The sequence below is a fragment of the Delphinapterus leucas genome, chromosome 4 (assembly GCF_059928025.1).
Source record: "Delphinapterus leucas isolate spDelLeu-1000000601 "Yukka" chromosome 4, BTC_Dleu_Yukka2, whole genome shotgun sequence".
Classification (NCBI taxonomy): domain Eukaryota; kingdom Metazoa; phylum Chordata; class Mammalia; order Artiodactyla; family Monodontidae; genus Delphinapterus; species Delphinapterus leucas.
The window spans coordinates 127348963-127362451 of NC_143132.1; the positions used below are offsets into that span (position 1 = coordinate 127348963).

Here is a 13489-nt window from a genome sequence, read left to right on the forward strand (position 1 = left end):
AATTTTTTTCAACATATTTGATCAGTGGTTGTGTTTAGCCTGTTTTCTAAAACAACTGTAAATGATAACTCCTCCATTTTGGTTGTTTTAAATTCACTTTGTTCTAAAAAAAAAATCTTGAGTTGTTTTCTTTCTTCTGACACTGTGTCTCTCAGGGAGGCTTCTGCCAACTAACCTCAGATCAGGGTGTGTGCCAATTAGTAGCATAAGCCATGAGTCCCTGCACCGGGATACACTTGGTAACTGTTTGAGGGCTCATCGCAAGTAAGGCATTGTGCTAGTTGCTGATTTGAATATAAAGATGCATCAGAACAGCAGCCCTCCAGGAATTTACAGTCTCATAATGCAAGTATCTAAATTAGTCTGCATTCACTCAGCACCAAATATATCTTTCACTGTGGCACTTGCTACTTGTGTTAATGGTTCTTAGCAATTATTTATGGCACAAAATAGATTCAGAGCCAAGAATGGTACACTGTGTTAGAGAGGTTTAAGACAGTTCATTTACAATACTGCATTCTTGTTTTCCCTCTCTTTTTCCTTTTACTGTTGATAGAGCTAAAACAAACGTAAGTCACCACAAGTGAATGTTAAAACATGGGCTATTACTTGAGATCAGCATTATATATCATCTTCATGTTACGAATTAATGATGCCACATTCACTTTGTGATCTTCTCCCCTCTTTGTTCTTCAGCTACACCAGCCTTTAACACATCATGCCCCATCCTGCCTTAGCACCTTTGGACATATAATACATTTTGTTGGGAATGTTCACCCTCCTTGTTTGTTCCTACTTATCCTTTGGAGCTCAGTTCTGTTGTCACTTTTCAAAGAAGGCTTTCCTGACCTCCCAGACAAGGTAGAGTCTCCCCGTTAAGACACCCATGGTACCCTTCATGGACTTGTTCCTTTTGTAAGTAAGCAACTGAGTAATTGATTATTTGTTTGACTTCCCTGGTAGAAAATATATTCATAAGGGCAACGATGCCATGTCTCTGTTCACAGCTGTATCCCCAGCTTCTGGCAGAAATTGCTGTATAAATATTTGATGAACCAGTGAAAACATCGGATTTAAGTATGTAAGTAGATGCTGTTGTAGAATGGCTCCAAAGAATCATATATCAATAGATTTCATTTCTGACAAACCCAGTCTGATAGTTCTCATTAGCAGAGCAGCGTTTATTCATTTATCAATCAAATACCTCTTTTGTATCTGGGCTAGGTGGTGAGAATCTGAAAGTGAATTCACTGTTCCCTCAGGAGGCTCACAGTCTAGTGTTAGATACAGACGTGTACATAGTGAGGGTGCAGCTGACAGACGTCTGCTCTGCAGGACTGCTTTATACCTTAATGAGGGAGCCGGAGGGGGTGACTGAATAGCCTAGAAGTGGGAGTTAGGGAACGTTTCACAGAGCCAAGTCTCGAAGGATGAGTAGGAGTTCCCTTAGTGGAGAGAACAAACCACTGGCAGAGGCGGGAGATGCAAGAGCATGGTGCGTCTGAAGCATCTAAAGGACTCTGGAAGGAGTTCCCTGGCGGCCCAGTGGTTAGGACTCCGTGCTTTCACTGCTGAGGACGCGGTCCAGTCTCTTGTTGGGAAACTAAGATCCTGCAAGCTGTGCAGTGCAGCCAAAAAAACTAAAAATAAACAAGATAAAGGGCTCTGGAATTCAAGCAGTGACATCGGGAAGGCACCACACCCAAGTGTTCTCACTCCTTCCTGACTCTAACCTCATCTCTGACCAACCCTCCTGCTATGCTCTGTGCTGCAGCCACCCCGCGGCCTGCTTCTTGAACGCTCTCCACCGATTCCTGCCTTCGAGCTTTGTGCCTGCTGCTCCTCCTGCCTGGAGCTCTGTTACCCAAGATCTTCCCTTCCTCATCATTTGGAGCTCACCTCAAAGATCACTTCTTCTAAGGGGCCTTCCCTGACCATTTTATTTACCTGTGACTTTACCATTTTATTTTCTTCCTATCACTCATCACTAAAATTTTTCATATCTAAAATCACTTCATGTCTAAAATTTTTATTTACTTGTTTACACATTTTAAAAATTACATCTCTCCCATAGAATTAAGAAGTTCCATGAGTGTTGGGACTTTCATCTGCCCTGTCCTCACAGGGTCCTTCACACCGAGAACAGTACCTGGCACATAGTAGGCACTCAAGGCTTTGATTGCGATGAACCTGGAGAGGAAGGCAGGGACCCAGACCAGAGAAGGCCATTGGTTGTGGTAAAGAGTTTACCCCTTATAAGCAGTGGGAAACTCAAAAGCTGTTAAGCAGGAGAGCAGTGTGACCAAATTTATATTTTAGAAAGAGTATTCTTAAAGCAGCATGGACAGTGGGTTTGAGGGGAGTGAGGCTGAAACTGGAAGTCTCTTTGAAAGCTGTTGCTTATTCAGGTCTCTGATCTCATATCAAAAAGACACCTCAGGACTTCCCTGGTGGCACAGTTGTTAAGAATCCACCTGCCAATGCAGGGGACATGGGTTTGAGACCCTGGTCCAGGAAGATCCCACATGCCATGGAGCAACTAAGTCCGTGCACCACAACTACTGAGCCTGTGAGCCACAACTACTGAGTCTGCGTGCTGCAACTACTGAAGCCCACGCGCCTAGAGCCTGTGCTCCGCAACAAGAGAAGCCACCACAACGAGGAGCCTGCGCACCACAACGAAGAAAGTCCTCGGAGATCCGGTGGACTTGGCGCTTTCACTGCTGAGGGTGAGGGTTCAATCCCTGGTCAGGGAACTAAGATCCCGCAAGCCACTCGGCCAAAAAAAGAAAAAAAAAAGAAAGAAAGCAATACTAAATAAATAAATAACTACATTGATGAACGTAGTGAATGTAATTTTCATGAATGATTGGGAATCTAAATTGCATTTGAATTGTATGTAGTTGAGGTAGTAGGAATTGATATGGAAACTGAGAGGGCTTAGTTGGGTGGGGAGGTATCGTGGGTCAAATATGGGGAGATTTAAGCAAGTTTAGAGAAGACAGTTGCAGGAATGTTTGCGAAATGAAGTGATAGAAGAGACAGGAAGGCATGGATAAAGAGAGTACAGGTGGAGGTGCCAGCCTTAGACTTGGAGAGGGAAAGCTTCTCCTCTGACCCAAGAGTGAGATGCACCATCACTGTAGGTGTAGCTGGAGGAGTAGAGAGTTGAGGAAAGTCATTTCCTGTGTCCTTACTTCCCTTGAGAAACAGGAGGCAAGTGGTGGCCTAGGGCTTGAGAAATCTAGTGAAAAGTTAGATGTGCCATTGGTGGGGAATGGAGAGGAAACTAATTAGGGACAAGAGAGAGACTTTCATCATTTTAAGTGACTTTGAGAGAGCAGACGAGCTTGTATCTCATAGGTATGGTACCAATTCACAAGGCTATGGGACTTTCCTCCAACTCCTCTCAATGGTTCTGACATTGAAAGTGAACCCAGAAGAAAGTTAGATTAATCCCAGATTAGGTATTGAAAAGGTACATAGTTAACTTGTAAGCCAAGGGGTAGAGAGTGACATCACCAAAATAGTGGAGTGGGAAGCTATAGGGGTTGGTCCCTCCACCAAAGCAATTGTTGATTTGGAGAGATTGGAATAAGCTCTTTCAGAACTCTGGAACCTGATCCGACCTTATAACAGCTAGGGGACTGCTGGATAAAGGTAGAGGCTGCTATCCTTGGGTAAGGGAGGACATGTGCAAACCAGCCACCAGCCTCCATTCTTCAGCCCTACTGCACATGTGGGGAAAGCGGCCCACATTCCAGGAATGAGGGCTGAGAACTTTGTCCTACCAAAATGTGGGCCTATGTACTTTGGTAGATTTTGCAATGCCCTGAAGAATTGGCACAGATGCTTACCTAGGTTCTGCCCCTCTCAGCTGCAGCTGCTTCCTTTGGCAGCGTCTGTTGGAAGATTTAAAGGGCCAGTATCTTTTGGGGGTTTGCGAGGCCACACATTTTAGAAAATGTTCGTCAGATCACTAGCCGATCACAGAGAAAACATAACAGACGTTTCAGAAACTTCAGCGACCACACACCAACAAGGAATACATACTTTGCCAAAGTCGTTCGGAAAAGTCACAAATTGACAGCCCTCAGCCAGGAAGAAATGGCAATCCCTGAGGAGTGGGAAAAGCAGATTTCTAGAGTTATTACACTTATTTTCAAAGGAATAAAACTTGAAAAAATCTCACTTACCTGAGTTAAGTAATTAGTCAACTTAAGGAATGTTTGAATTTATCTGTTAAAAACTGAAACTATACATTAAGGTATAATACTACACATTACAAAAACTGTATAAAACCATACAGTTCAGGATTCATGCCTTTCCTTAAAACCTTTTCAACTCCCTTAATTACTCTGTCTTTCCTTTAAACGGCACCTCCCAGTATTCAACCTCACAAGTTACTAAAGCAAGGTGCATTTTTATACCTTAATCTAACAAAAAGAAAAATCAATGTGTGTGAGATTATGACAGATTTGTTTCACTCATGCATTACTCTCATATTCTATAATATATTCATGTTTGCTTTCATCTAAAATTAATGTCTCCAAATACTTATTAAGGAAACCTGTTGTTCCAAACACTGCCCATGCACCATCTGGAAGGGGCAGCCTAGCTGAGAAGGCATTTAACTGTGTGGCATTAAAAGTGTTAAAACAATCAATATGCAATATTGATTATAACAGCAAATATTGCAGGTTTCATCACATTTGAGGAGCTGGAAAATTGTCTTACTCTTTGACTTAGTAATCTCACACTTAGGAGCGAAGGAGATTTTGGGGAAATAACTCAACAGCAGTGCCTCAAAACGTAACCTTTGGAAATAGGGTCATTGCAGATGTAATTATTTAAATTAGAATGAGATCATAACGCAGGGTGAGGTGGACTCCTCATCAAATATGACTGGTTTCCTCATATGAAGACTGCCATGTGAAGACAGACACAGGGAGAACACCATGTGAAGGAAAGATCGCTGCAAACTACCAGATCCTCCCAGGCAAGGGAGGATCCCCTTACAGGTTTCAGAGGGAGGACGGCCCTGCCAACACCATGATTTTGGACTTCTAGCCTCCAGAACCGTGAGACAATACATTGCTATTGTTTTAGTCACCCAATTTGTGACCTTTGTTATGGCAATCCAAGAAAACTAATACTGTGGTCACTTGGTTTTATACCAGGGAGCCATGACCAGACAATAGGGAAAGAACAGTCTCTTCAACAAATAATGCTGAGAAAACTGGACATCCACTTGCAAAAGGAAGAAGTTGGACTCTTACCATATACCACATACAAAAATTAACTTTAAAAAATGGATAAAACACTAACTTTAAAACAGAAAACTATAAAACTCTTAGAAGAAAACAGAGGAAATCTTCATTACTGTGGATTTAGCAATGACTTTTTAAAAAATTTATTTTATTTTTGGCTGCGTCGGGTCTTCATTGCTGCCCCGTGGGCTTTCTCTAGTTGCGGCGAGCGGGGGCTACTCTTCGTTGCAGTGTAGGGGCTTCTCATTGCTGTGGCTTCTCATTGCGGAGCACGGGCTCTAGGAGCACAGGCTTCAGTAGTTGTGGCTCACGGGCTCAAAGAGTGCAGGCTCAGTAGTTGTGGCTTGCCGGCTTCAGAGCACAGGCTCAATAGTTGTGGCTCATGGGCCCAGCTGCTCAGCGGCATGTGGCATCCTCCCAGACCAGGGCTCGAACCTGCGTCTCCCACATTGGCAGGCAGATTCCCAACCACTGTGCCACCAGGGAAGCCCCAGCAATGACTTCTTAAATGATATCAAAAATCCAGCTAACAGGGACTTCCCTGGCAGTCCAGTGGTTGAGATTTTGCGCTTCCAGAGAAGGGGGTGCAGGTTCGATCCCTGGTCGGGGAACTAAGATTCCGCATGCTGCACGGCCAAAATAAGATTTTTTAAAAAAAGAAAAAGTGCAGCTAACAAATGAAAAAAATAGGTAAGTTGAATTTTATCAAAATTAAAAACTTTTGTGCATCAAAGAATACTATCAAGATATTTTCTTCTATTTATGATGAGTAATTTTTCTTTAATTTTCTTAACTATTGGAACTGTCCAAAGTAGAAACTGAGAAGAGCCCTAAATTTAGTACAGAATAATAAGAAATAAAGTCATGCTGAAATTATTTTGACATAATGTATAATTTGCATTTTAAAAATGTCTGAGGGCTTCCCTGGTGGCGCAGTGGTAGACAGTCCGCCTGCCAATGCAGGGGACATGGGTTCGTGCCCCGGTCCGGGAGGATCCCGCATGCCATGGAGCGGCTGGGCCCGTGAGCCATGGCCGCTGAGCCTGCGCGTCCGGAGCCTGTGCTCCGCAACAGGAGAGGCCACAACAGTGAGAGGCCCGTGTACCTCAAAAAAAAAAAAAAAAAAATGTCTGAAAAAATTTATAGCCATTGATATCTTAAATCTACAGTTAGATATCTGAAAACTGACTGAAGCATGTAATATGGAAGGTATGTGTCTTGGTATGTTTGGTTTGTAATTTAAGATGGAGGACTAAAACAATAGGAGAGGAACTTCCCTGTGGCACAGTGGTTAAGAATCCACCTACCAGTGCAGGGGACACAGGTTCGAGACCCAGTTCGGGAAGATCCCACATGCTGCGGAGCAGCTAAGCCAGTGCGCCACAACTGCTGAGCCTGTGCTCTGGAGCCCGCAAGCCACAACTACTGAGCCCACGTGCCTAAAGCCCGTGCTCCACAACAAGAGAAGCCACCGCAGTGAGAAGCCCGCGCACCGCAACGAAGAGTAGACCCTGCTTGTTGCAACTAGAGAAAGCCTGCGCACAGCAACTAAGACCCGACGCAGCCAAAAATAATTAAATAATAATAAATAAATAAATAAATTTATTAAAAAATAACAATAAGAGAATCACTTCTCTGATTTGTCGTAATGATAATCGTGATCGTTTGGATCACTAAAGGAAAAAGATGTACCGTATTCATGATGTATGTGAATGCTGTGATCCCATTAATAAAGGTGAAAAACAGAAAGAAAAAAAAAAGGACACTTTAAAGTAAGTGAAAACTCATAAAATGGGAGAAAATATTTGCAAATCATATATTTGATAAAGAATTAATATCCAGAGAATATAAATAACTCTGACAGCTCAGCAACAACACCAAAGCCTAAACCTAATTCATAAATGGAAAAAGGGTTTAAATAATATTCAAATGGTCAACTAGCACATGAAAAGGTGCTCAATATCATTAGTCATTGAGGAAATGCAAATCAAAACCACAATGAGATACCACTTCACATCTCCCAGGATGGCTATAATTTTTTAAATGTAAACTAACAAGTGTTGGTGAGGATATGGAAAAATTGGAACTCTTACATACTGGTTGCTGGAATGTCAAATGGTGCAGCTGCTGTGGAAAACGGTTTGGCAGTTCCTCAGAAACTAAACATAGGGGACTTCCCTGGTGGCGCAGTGGTTGAGAGTCCGCCTGCCAATGCAGGGGACACGGGTTTGAACCCTGGTCCGGGAAGATCCTACATGCCGCGGAGCAACTAAGCCCGTGCGCCACAACTACTGAGCCTGTGCTCTAGACCCCGCAAGCCACAACTACTGAGCCCGCATGCCACAACTACTGAAGCCCACATGCCACAACTGTTGAAGCCCGTGCACCTACAGCCTGTGCTCTGCAAAAAGAGAAGCCATCACAATGAGAAGCCGGTGCACCACAACGAAGAATAGCCCCCGCTTGCTGCAACTAGAGAAAGCCCATGTGTAGCAACAAAGACCCAACGCAGCCAAAAATAAACTTATAAAGAAAATAAACAGGCTCAGGCTACATTTTAGCTGTTCTGTAGGTACAGAAGTTTTTATCTGATTGTGTATATTAAGATAAGTACAATGAAAAGAGAAAGTATTGGCTTCTTTATCTTGCTTTTAAAATTGTATGAGCAAGTCTTTGAAGGCTTTTCATCAGTTTTGTTTTTGGAAGTGTATACATTGTAATGCTTCAAAAAGAAGATTTTTTGGATAGAATCTGATCTAAAATTTTATACTGTACATCACATAATTGTTACAAAGTGTGTTCAATTTATCAAATCAAAGAGAAGAAGGCATTCAGAAAGCCCCAATTAATTAAATCATATGTTGAAATTACAGTTTGGCTTCTAATTTTGTTTTCTCTTGTGACAGATCTTTTATATAATATAGTCTCTGATTTATATTGAGTCTCAAAATACTGTTTCCATTTTTCTTAGGAAAACGGGAAAGCATTTCCACAACTTCATTAGTTGGCAAGACCTAAGAGCTATTGAACTTGTAAAATCTTGGAATAGTTCTCTTTTAATGAAGGTAATCTTTTTCTTACGTTCGGTGATTTGGTTGTTGCTGTTTTTTCCTGTAAATGTCCTTTAGCCGTAGGCAGAATTGTATCATCTACTGATGATGTCTTAGGACATTAAGCAGAAAATACACACATGCACACTCCCCACCCCAGTGAAATTTAACAGTAGTCACCCAAGAGCGTGCTGGTGGACCGAAGTCCTTAACAGCTGCACATCAGGAAGTGATGAGGAGGTTTGGGGGGGACCAGAGGTTCACAAGTTAGTGAGAATTCATTTCCATTCCTGGAGAAATTGAAAAAAAACGGACTATGTCCAGAAAAGGTACAGACTATGTCCAGGTTTTATCATCTTTTGCTATAAAAATGGTTAATGGACGTTGAGATAGACTGCCACAAGCTTTCACCATGATGCCTGGCAGACGATGATGCTGACTACAATGACAGCCGTAGTAGCATCTCACTCTGAAGTGTGAGACTACCGAGCTAAAGAGCGAGACAATTTTCCAGCTCCTCAAATATGTTGAAACCTGCGATCTTTGGTCTTACAATCAATATTGCATATTGATTGTTTGAATGCTTCTAATGCCACACAGTTAAATGCCTTCTCAGTTAGGCTGCCCCTACCAGGTGGTGCATGGGGAGCGTCTGCAGCATCAGTTTTCCTTGATAGGTGTTCGGAGACATTAATTTTATATGAAAACAAACTTGAATACATTATAGAATATGACAGCGATGCATGAGTGAAACAAATCTGCCATAGGCCCACCCACAATGATTTTTTTTGTTAGTTTAATATGTAAAAATGCACCTTGCTTTAATAACTTGTGAGGCTGAATACTGAGAGGTGCTGTTCATGGGAAAGATAGAGTAAGAGAGTTGAAAGTGGTTTTAAGGAAATACTGTGAACTTTGAATGATATAATTTAAAATTATACTATTTATAATGTGCAGTGTTATACTTTAATATATAATTTTAGTTTTTAATAGGTCAAGTCATTGGATGTTCCTTAAGTTAGTCAGTGAGGTGTTTAATAAAACTTTTATTCCTTTTAAAATAAATTGTGAAAACATTTATTTCTGTAGTATAAGCCCCAGATCTCAAATCGTGATGAAAAACTGACATCAAGCACAAAACTGAGCATTTAAAGCACTTGTCTACTTGATATTGAACAGGTATATGATATAAATTTTGACCTCTCTTAGCAGAGAAATGCACACAAACAGACTCATGGAGTTTAGCACACAAAATTGCAGAGCTGGTCCTGCCAGTGAAGGAACCCTACCCTATAATCATCCTTTTCCAGATGCTTATGGTCTGTTGACTCAGGTTCTTGGAAATGTTTAGGGAGGATGTGCCAGAGCGAGCACCAAGGTCATGCATTTAGCCAAGGCTACCCACAGGCAAAGTGGTGAAGTAATTGGGGTGTGGTGGCAATCTCCTGGCACCACAGTTTCCTCCAGTCACGCCAGGCACCCATGCTTCCTCTCACTGTTCTGATTCTTGCCTGTTGGTTGCTAAGGCTTCTCTTTGCTTTTAGCATAAAAGTCCCAACTCCTTATCAGAGTTTGATCCTGTCTCCAGCTCTGACCCCTTCCCAGACCCCTCTCTCCCTGAAGCTGCTAAGGATTAGGCTCCAGCTTTGTCAGCCCTCAAGCCCTTTCTTACCTGAAGGCCCTTGTATCTGCAAGGGGCTCTCTCTGCCACCATGGCTGGATCCTTCTCATCCTTCAGGGTGCAGCCTCACCACCACCTCCTCTGTGGGAGCCCTTCTCTGCCATCCTATTCATAGTAGCACTCCTCACCCCCCCAATCCGATCTCTATTACTGTCCTTTATTTCTTTCACAGCACTCATCAAATTTCAGAGACTCTGAGGTGTACATTTCTTAATTGAAGTTTTAATCGAGGTCATTGTAGATTCACATGCAGTTGAAAGAAATAATAGAGATCCTTTACAGGCTTTGCAGTTTCTCCCAGGGGTAACATTTTACAAAACTATAGCATAATGTTACAACCAGGATATTGACATTAATATAATCCATAGATCTTATTCAGATTTCCCCAGTTTTACTTGTACTCAGTTCCATCTGTAGGTATGTGTATGTGTTTTAGTTTCTGTACAGTTTTTTCCATATGTTCACGTATCTGTCACCGCAAGGATGATGAACAGACGCGGAACTGTTCCATCACTACAAGGATCCCTCCCTCATGTTGCTTTTCATAACCACATTCACCACTCTCCTGTGTACCTCCCCACCCTCTCCCATCCCTAGCTCCTTGCAACCACTAATCTGTCCTCCATTACACATTTTTCTTATTTCAAAAATGTTATATATGTGGAATCATGCAGCATAAAACATGTTTTTGATTTGCTTTTTTCACTTAGTATGATTCTCTGGAGAATGCAGGTTGTTACATGTATCAATAGCTTGTTTCCTCTGTATTGCTGAGTTGTATTCAGTGGTACAGATGTACCACCTGTTGAGGGACATCTGTGCTAATTCCAGTTTTGGGCTATGACAAATAAAGCTGTTATGAACATTTGTTTATGGAATTTTATGTGAACATAAGTTTTCATTTCTCTGAGATAAATACCCCAATAGGATGATTGCTAGGTTATAGGGTAACTGCATGTTTTATTTTGTAAGAAACTGCCATACTTTTTCCCAAGTGGTTGTACCATTTGCATTCCCACCAGCAATGTATGAGTTGTAAGACATACATTTTTTTTCCAATTTTGAAAAGGATGATTTTTAACTAGGATACATTTTTTAATCATCAGGGGCTTTTTGGTCATTTTAACCATAATTTATATCTTACAACTATGTCATAATTTAACTAGCAGGATTTTTTACTTTTTTGCTAGTACGTTAAATAGTGGTTCATCTTACAACCAGTGTCTTCTTAGATTATCTCATTTATTGATTTGATTACGTATTTGTCTGTCTCTTCCCACTAGAATGTAAATTTCAAGAAGGCAGGGATTCTGCCTCTTGTTCACTCTGTTTTCTCAGGACCTAGCGCACTTCTTGGTACATGGAAGGTACTCAATAAATATTTGTTAAATATATGAACAAAAGTGTTCCTCGTTCATATGTTGACAAAAAGTGCAGGTATTAGAACTCTTAGTACTTTTTGTGTGCCCCTGCCAAAGTATCTGCATTTTAACAGAAGATCCCTGAAGGATCCTAAATCTAAGTTTTTATATGGAAAAGTATAGTTGCTTATGGAAGAAGAACTCATTTCAGTTCGAAATGTTTCTTAACATATAACACATCAGAAGAAGGATTCTGGGTGTTCACCTTAAATACTTTGAAAAGGTCTTATATTTAATAAGTAATGTAAAATATAAGGAAGTGCAGAAGGTTTGAGTACTGAACAGGGTGAAAAGGAGGATACAGACTTTCAGTTATAATGATGAATAAGGTCTGGGGATCTAATGCATAATATGGTGACTAGTTCATAATACTGTACCGTATAACTGAAATTTGCTAAGGGAGTAGAGCATAAATGTTTTCACCAAAAAGAAAACAAGGTGAAAAAAATTAAAATGAGCCTCATTGTTCAAAAAAAAAAAATAAGGACAAAACTGAAATGTAGAGAGAACTGAGTCTACACATTTCTTGATTGATGCATTATGCTAAAAATGAAAGAAAAATAAATTTATTTCTATTTTAAATAAATAAACCAAAATCTTTCCATTTATTTTGGGGAGGGGTGGGAATAATAGGAAAAAAATGCATAAAGTAGGTAAATTCTCTATAAATGAATGTTTTGTCCAACATCAGTTTCAGAAGTTGAATTGTCCATCTGCATCCTTCTAGTTAGGTAGCAGGATAAGGGTTTATTTTGTTGTGGTTTTTTGGGTTTTTTTATTATGTCTTACAAACCTTAAAACTCAATGCTAGTTTTCTGTATAAGGCTTTTTTTTTTTCAGCTAAAGGTTTTGCATACGAAAAAGTAAATTGAAAACTGTATGTTTCATCTTCAATCATTAGATAAATATAAATAGTATTAAATAAAATCTCTTATCCCAAATTTTAAGCACTTAATGTGTAGGGGGAGCTTCCCTTCTGAGTTAATACTAACTTGATTAACAATATATTTCTAATAGAAAAATAGCCTTCTCCCTTGACTCTACCTTTACTTCCATAGTTAAAAATAGGTAAAGAGGTAGAAAATAGTTATTTTTAAAAGACTTTTATAAGTACTTGAGCCTCTAGTGTTTGCTAAAGAAGTTCATAGTAGATGTGTCACATTTCATAATTTAGAATGCAAATTGTCCTCTTAGGGTGCTTTGCTGGATCTCCTCAAGTGCTGAGAGCACTTTATAAGTAGTTAAATAAATTGTTTGCTATTGGGTTTGTTTGCATGTGTATGAAATTTAATATAGAAACATCAAACACCATTAAATGCATTTTCCTAAAGTATCTTTTTTTTTTTAAATAGCTCATACACAGCTCCTGCCGAGTGCTGCACTTTTTCACTAGAAGTAAACGATTTTTAGCAGCCAGTTTGTTCACTTTCACAACCCAACATGTTTCTTTGAGATTGGCCTGGATTTTGCAGAACCTGACTGAGGTAAGGAAAGAGTGTGTGTGTGTGTGTGTGTGTGCGCGCGTGCGTGCGCGCACGCGTGTGTATGTGTGTCTAGATTATAGGGATGAGAAAAATGCAAGGAATAAAGATAATAATTTGCTTATTTGAGGGAAAATTAAGTGTCCACCACATTGGGATGGAAGACAAGGAATCCTTACTCAGTTTGTTTTTTTAAAACCTTTTTATTGTGAGTCATGGCACATATAGAAAAGTGAACAAAACAAAAATGTACCACTCAGTGATATTTTGTGGAGCAAATACCTGTGTAACACTACTCGAATCAAGAACTAGAACACTGTGGCACTATGTATTACATTTTTTTTCCACTTTTACAATTTACATGTTTATTCCTCAACACTACACTTTAGCTTTCTTTGCCTGAATATTTTTGAATTTTGTAAATGGAATCATACAGTGCTTATTCTTTTGTGTCTGACTCCTTTTGCTTAACATATTTGTGAAATATGACCAAATTTTATGTAAATTAATTTCCTTATATTTTCATTGCTATTTAGTGTTCAGTATATGATTTTACATAGTTTATCCATTTATCCATTTTGTTCAT

The 13489-nt window shown here is 40.1% G+C and overlaps 1 protein-coding gene and 1 pseudogene across 7 annotated transcripts in view; both read left to right on the forward strand.

Annotated features, from left to right (window-relative positions):
- LOC149749426 (large ribosomal subunit protein eL15 pseudogene) overlaps positions 1-13162 on the forward strand; it is a 28697-nt pseudogene extending 15535 nt beyond the window's left edge. The window contains exons 3-4 of the transcript XR_016393129.1: positions 1008-2729; positions 12775-13162. The product of XR_016393129.1 is annotated as a large ribosomal subunit protein eL15 pseudogene (transcript). The remainder of the gene's footprint in view (positions 1-1007; positions 2730-12774) is intronic.
- Positions 1-13489, forward strand: part of GK5 (glycerol kinase 5) — a 77029-nt gene that overhangs the window by 23320 nt on the left and 40220 nt on the right. For all 6 annotated transcript variants that reach the window (XR_016393128.1, XM_089911051.1, XM_089911053.1 and 3 more), the window contains exons 4-5: positions 8242-8335; positions 12775-12906. Coding sequence is in view for 5 of the 6 variants with exons in the window: in XM_089911051.1 (XP_089767177.1) it covers positions 8242-8335; positions 12775-12906 (226 nt within the window). In the remaining variant the exon portion in view is untranslated. The remainder of the gene's footprint in view (positions 1-8241; positions 8336-12774; positions 12907-13489) is intronic.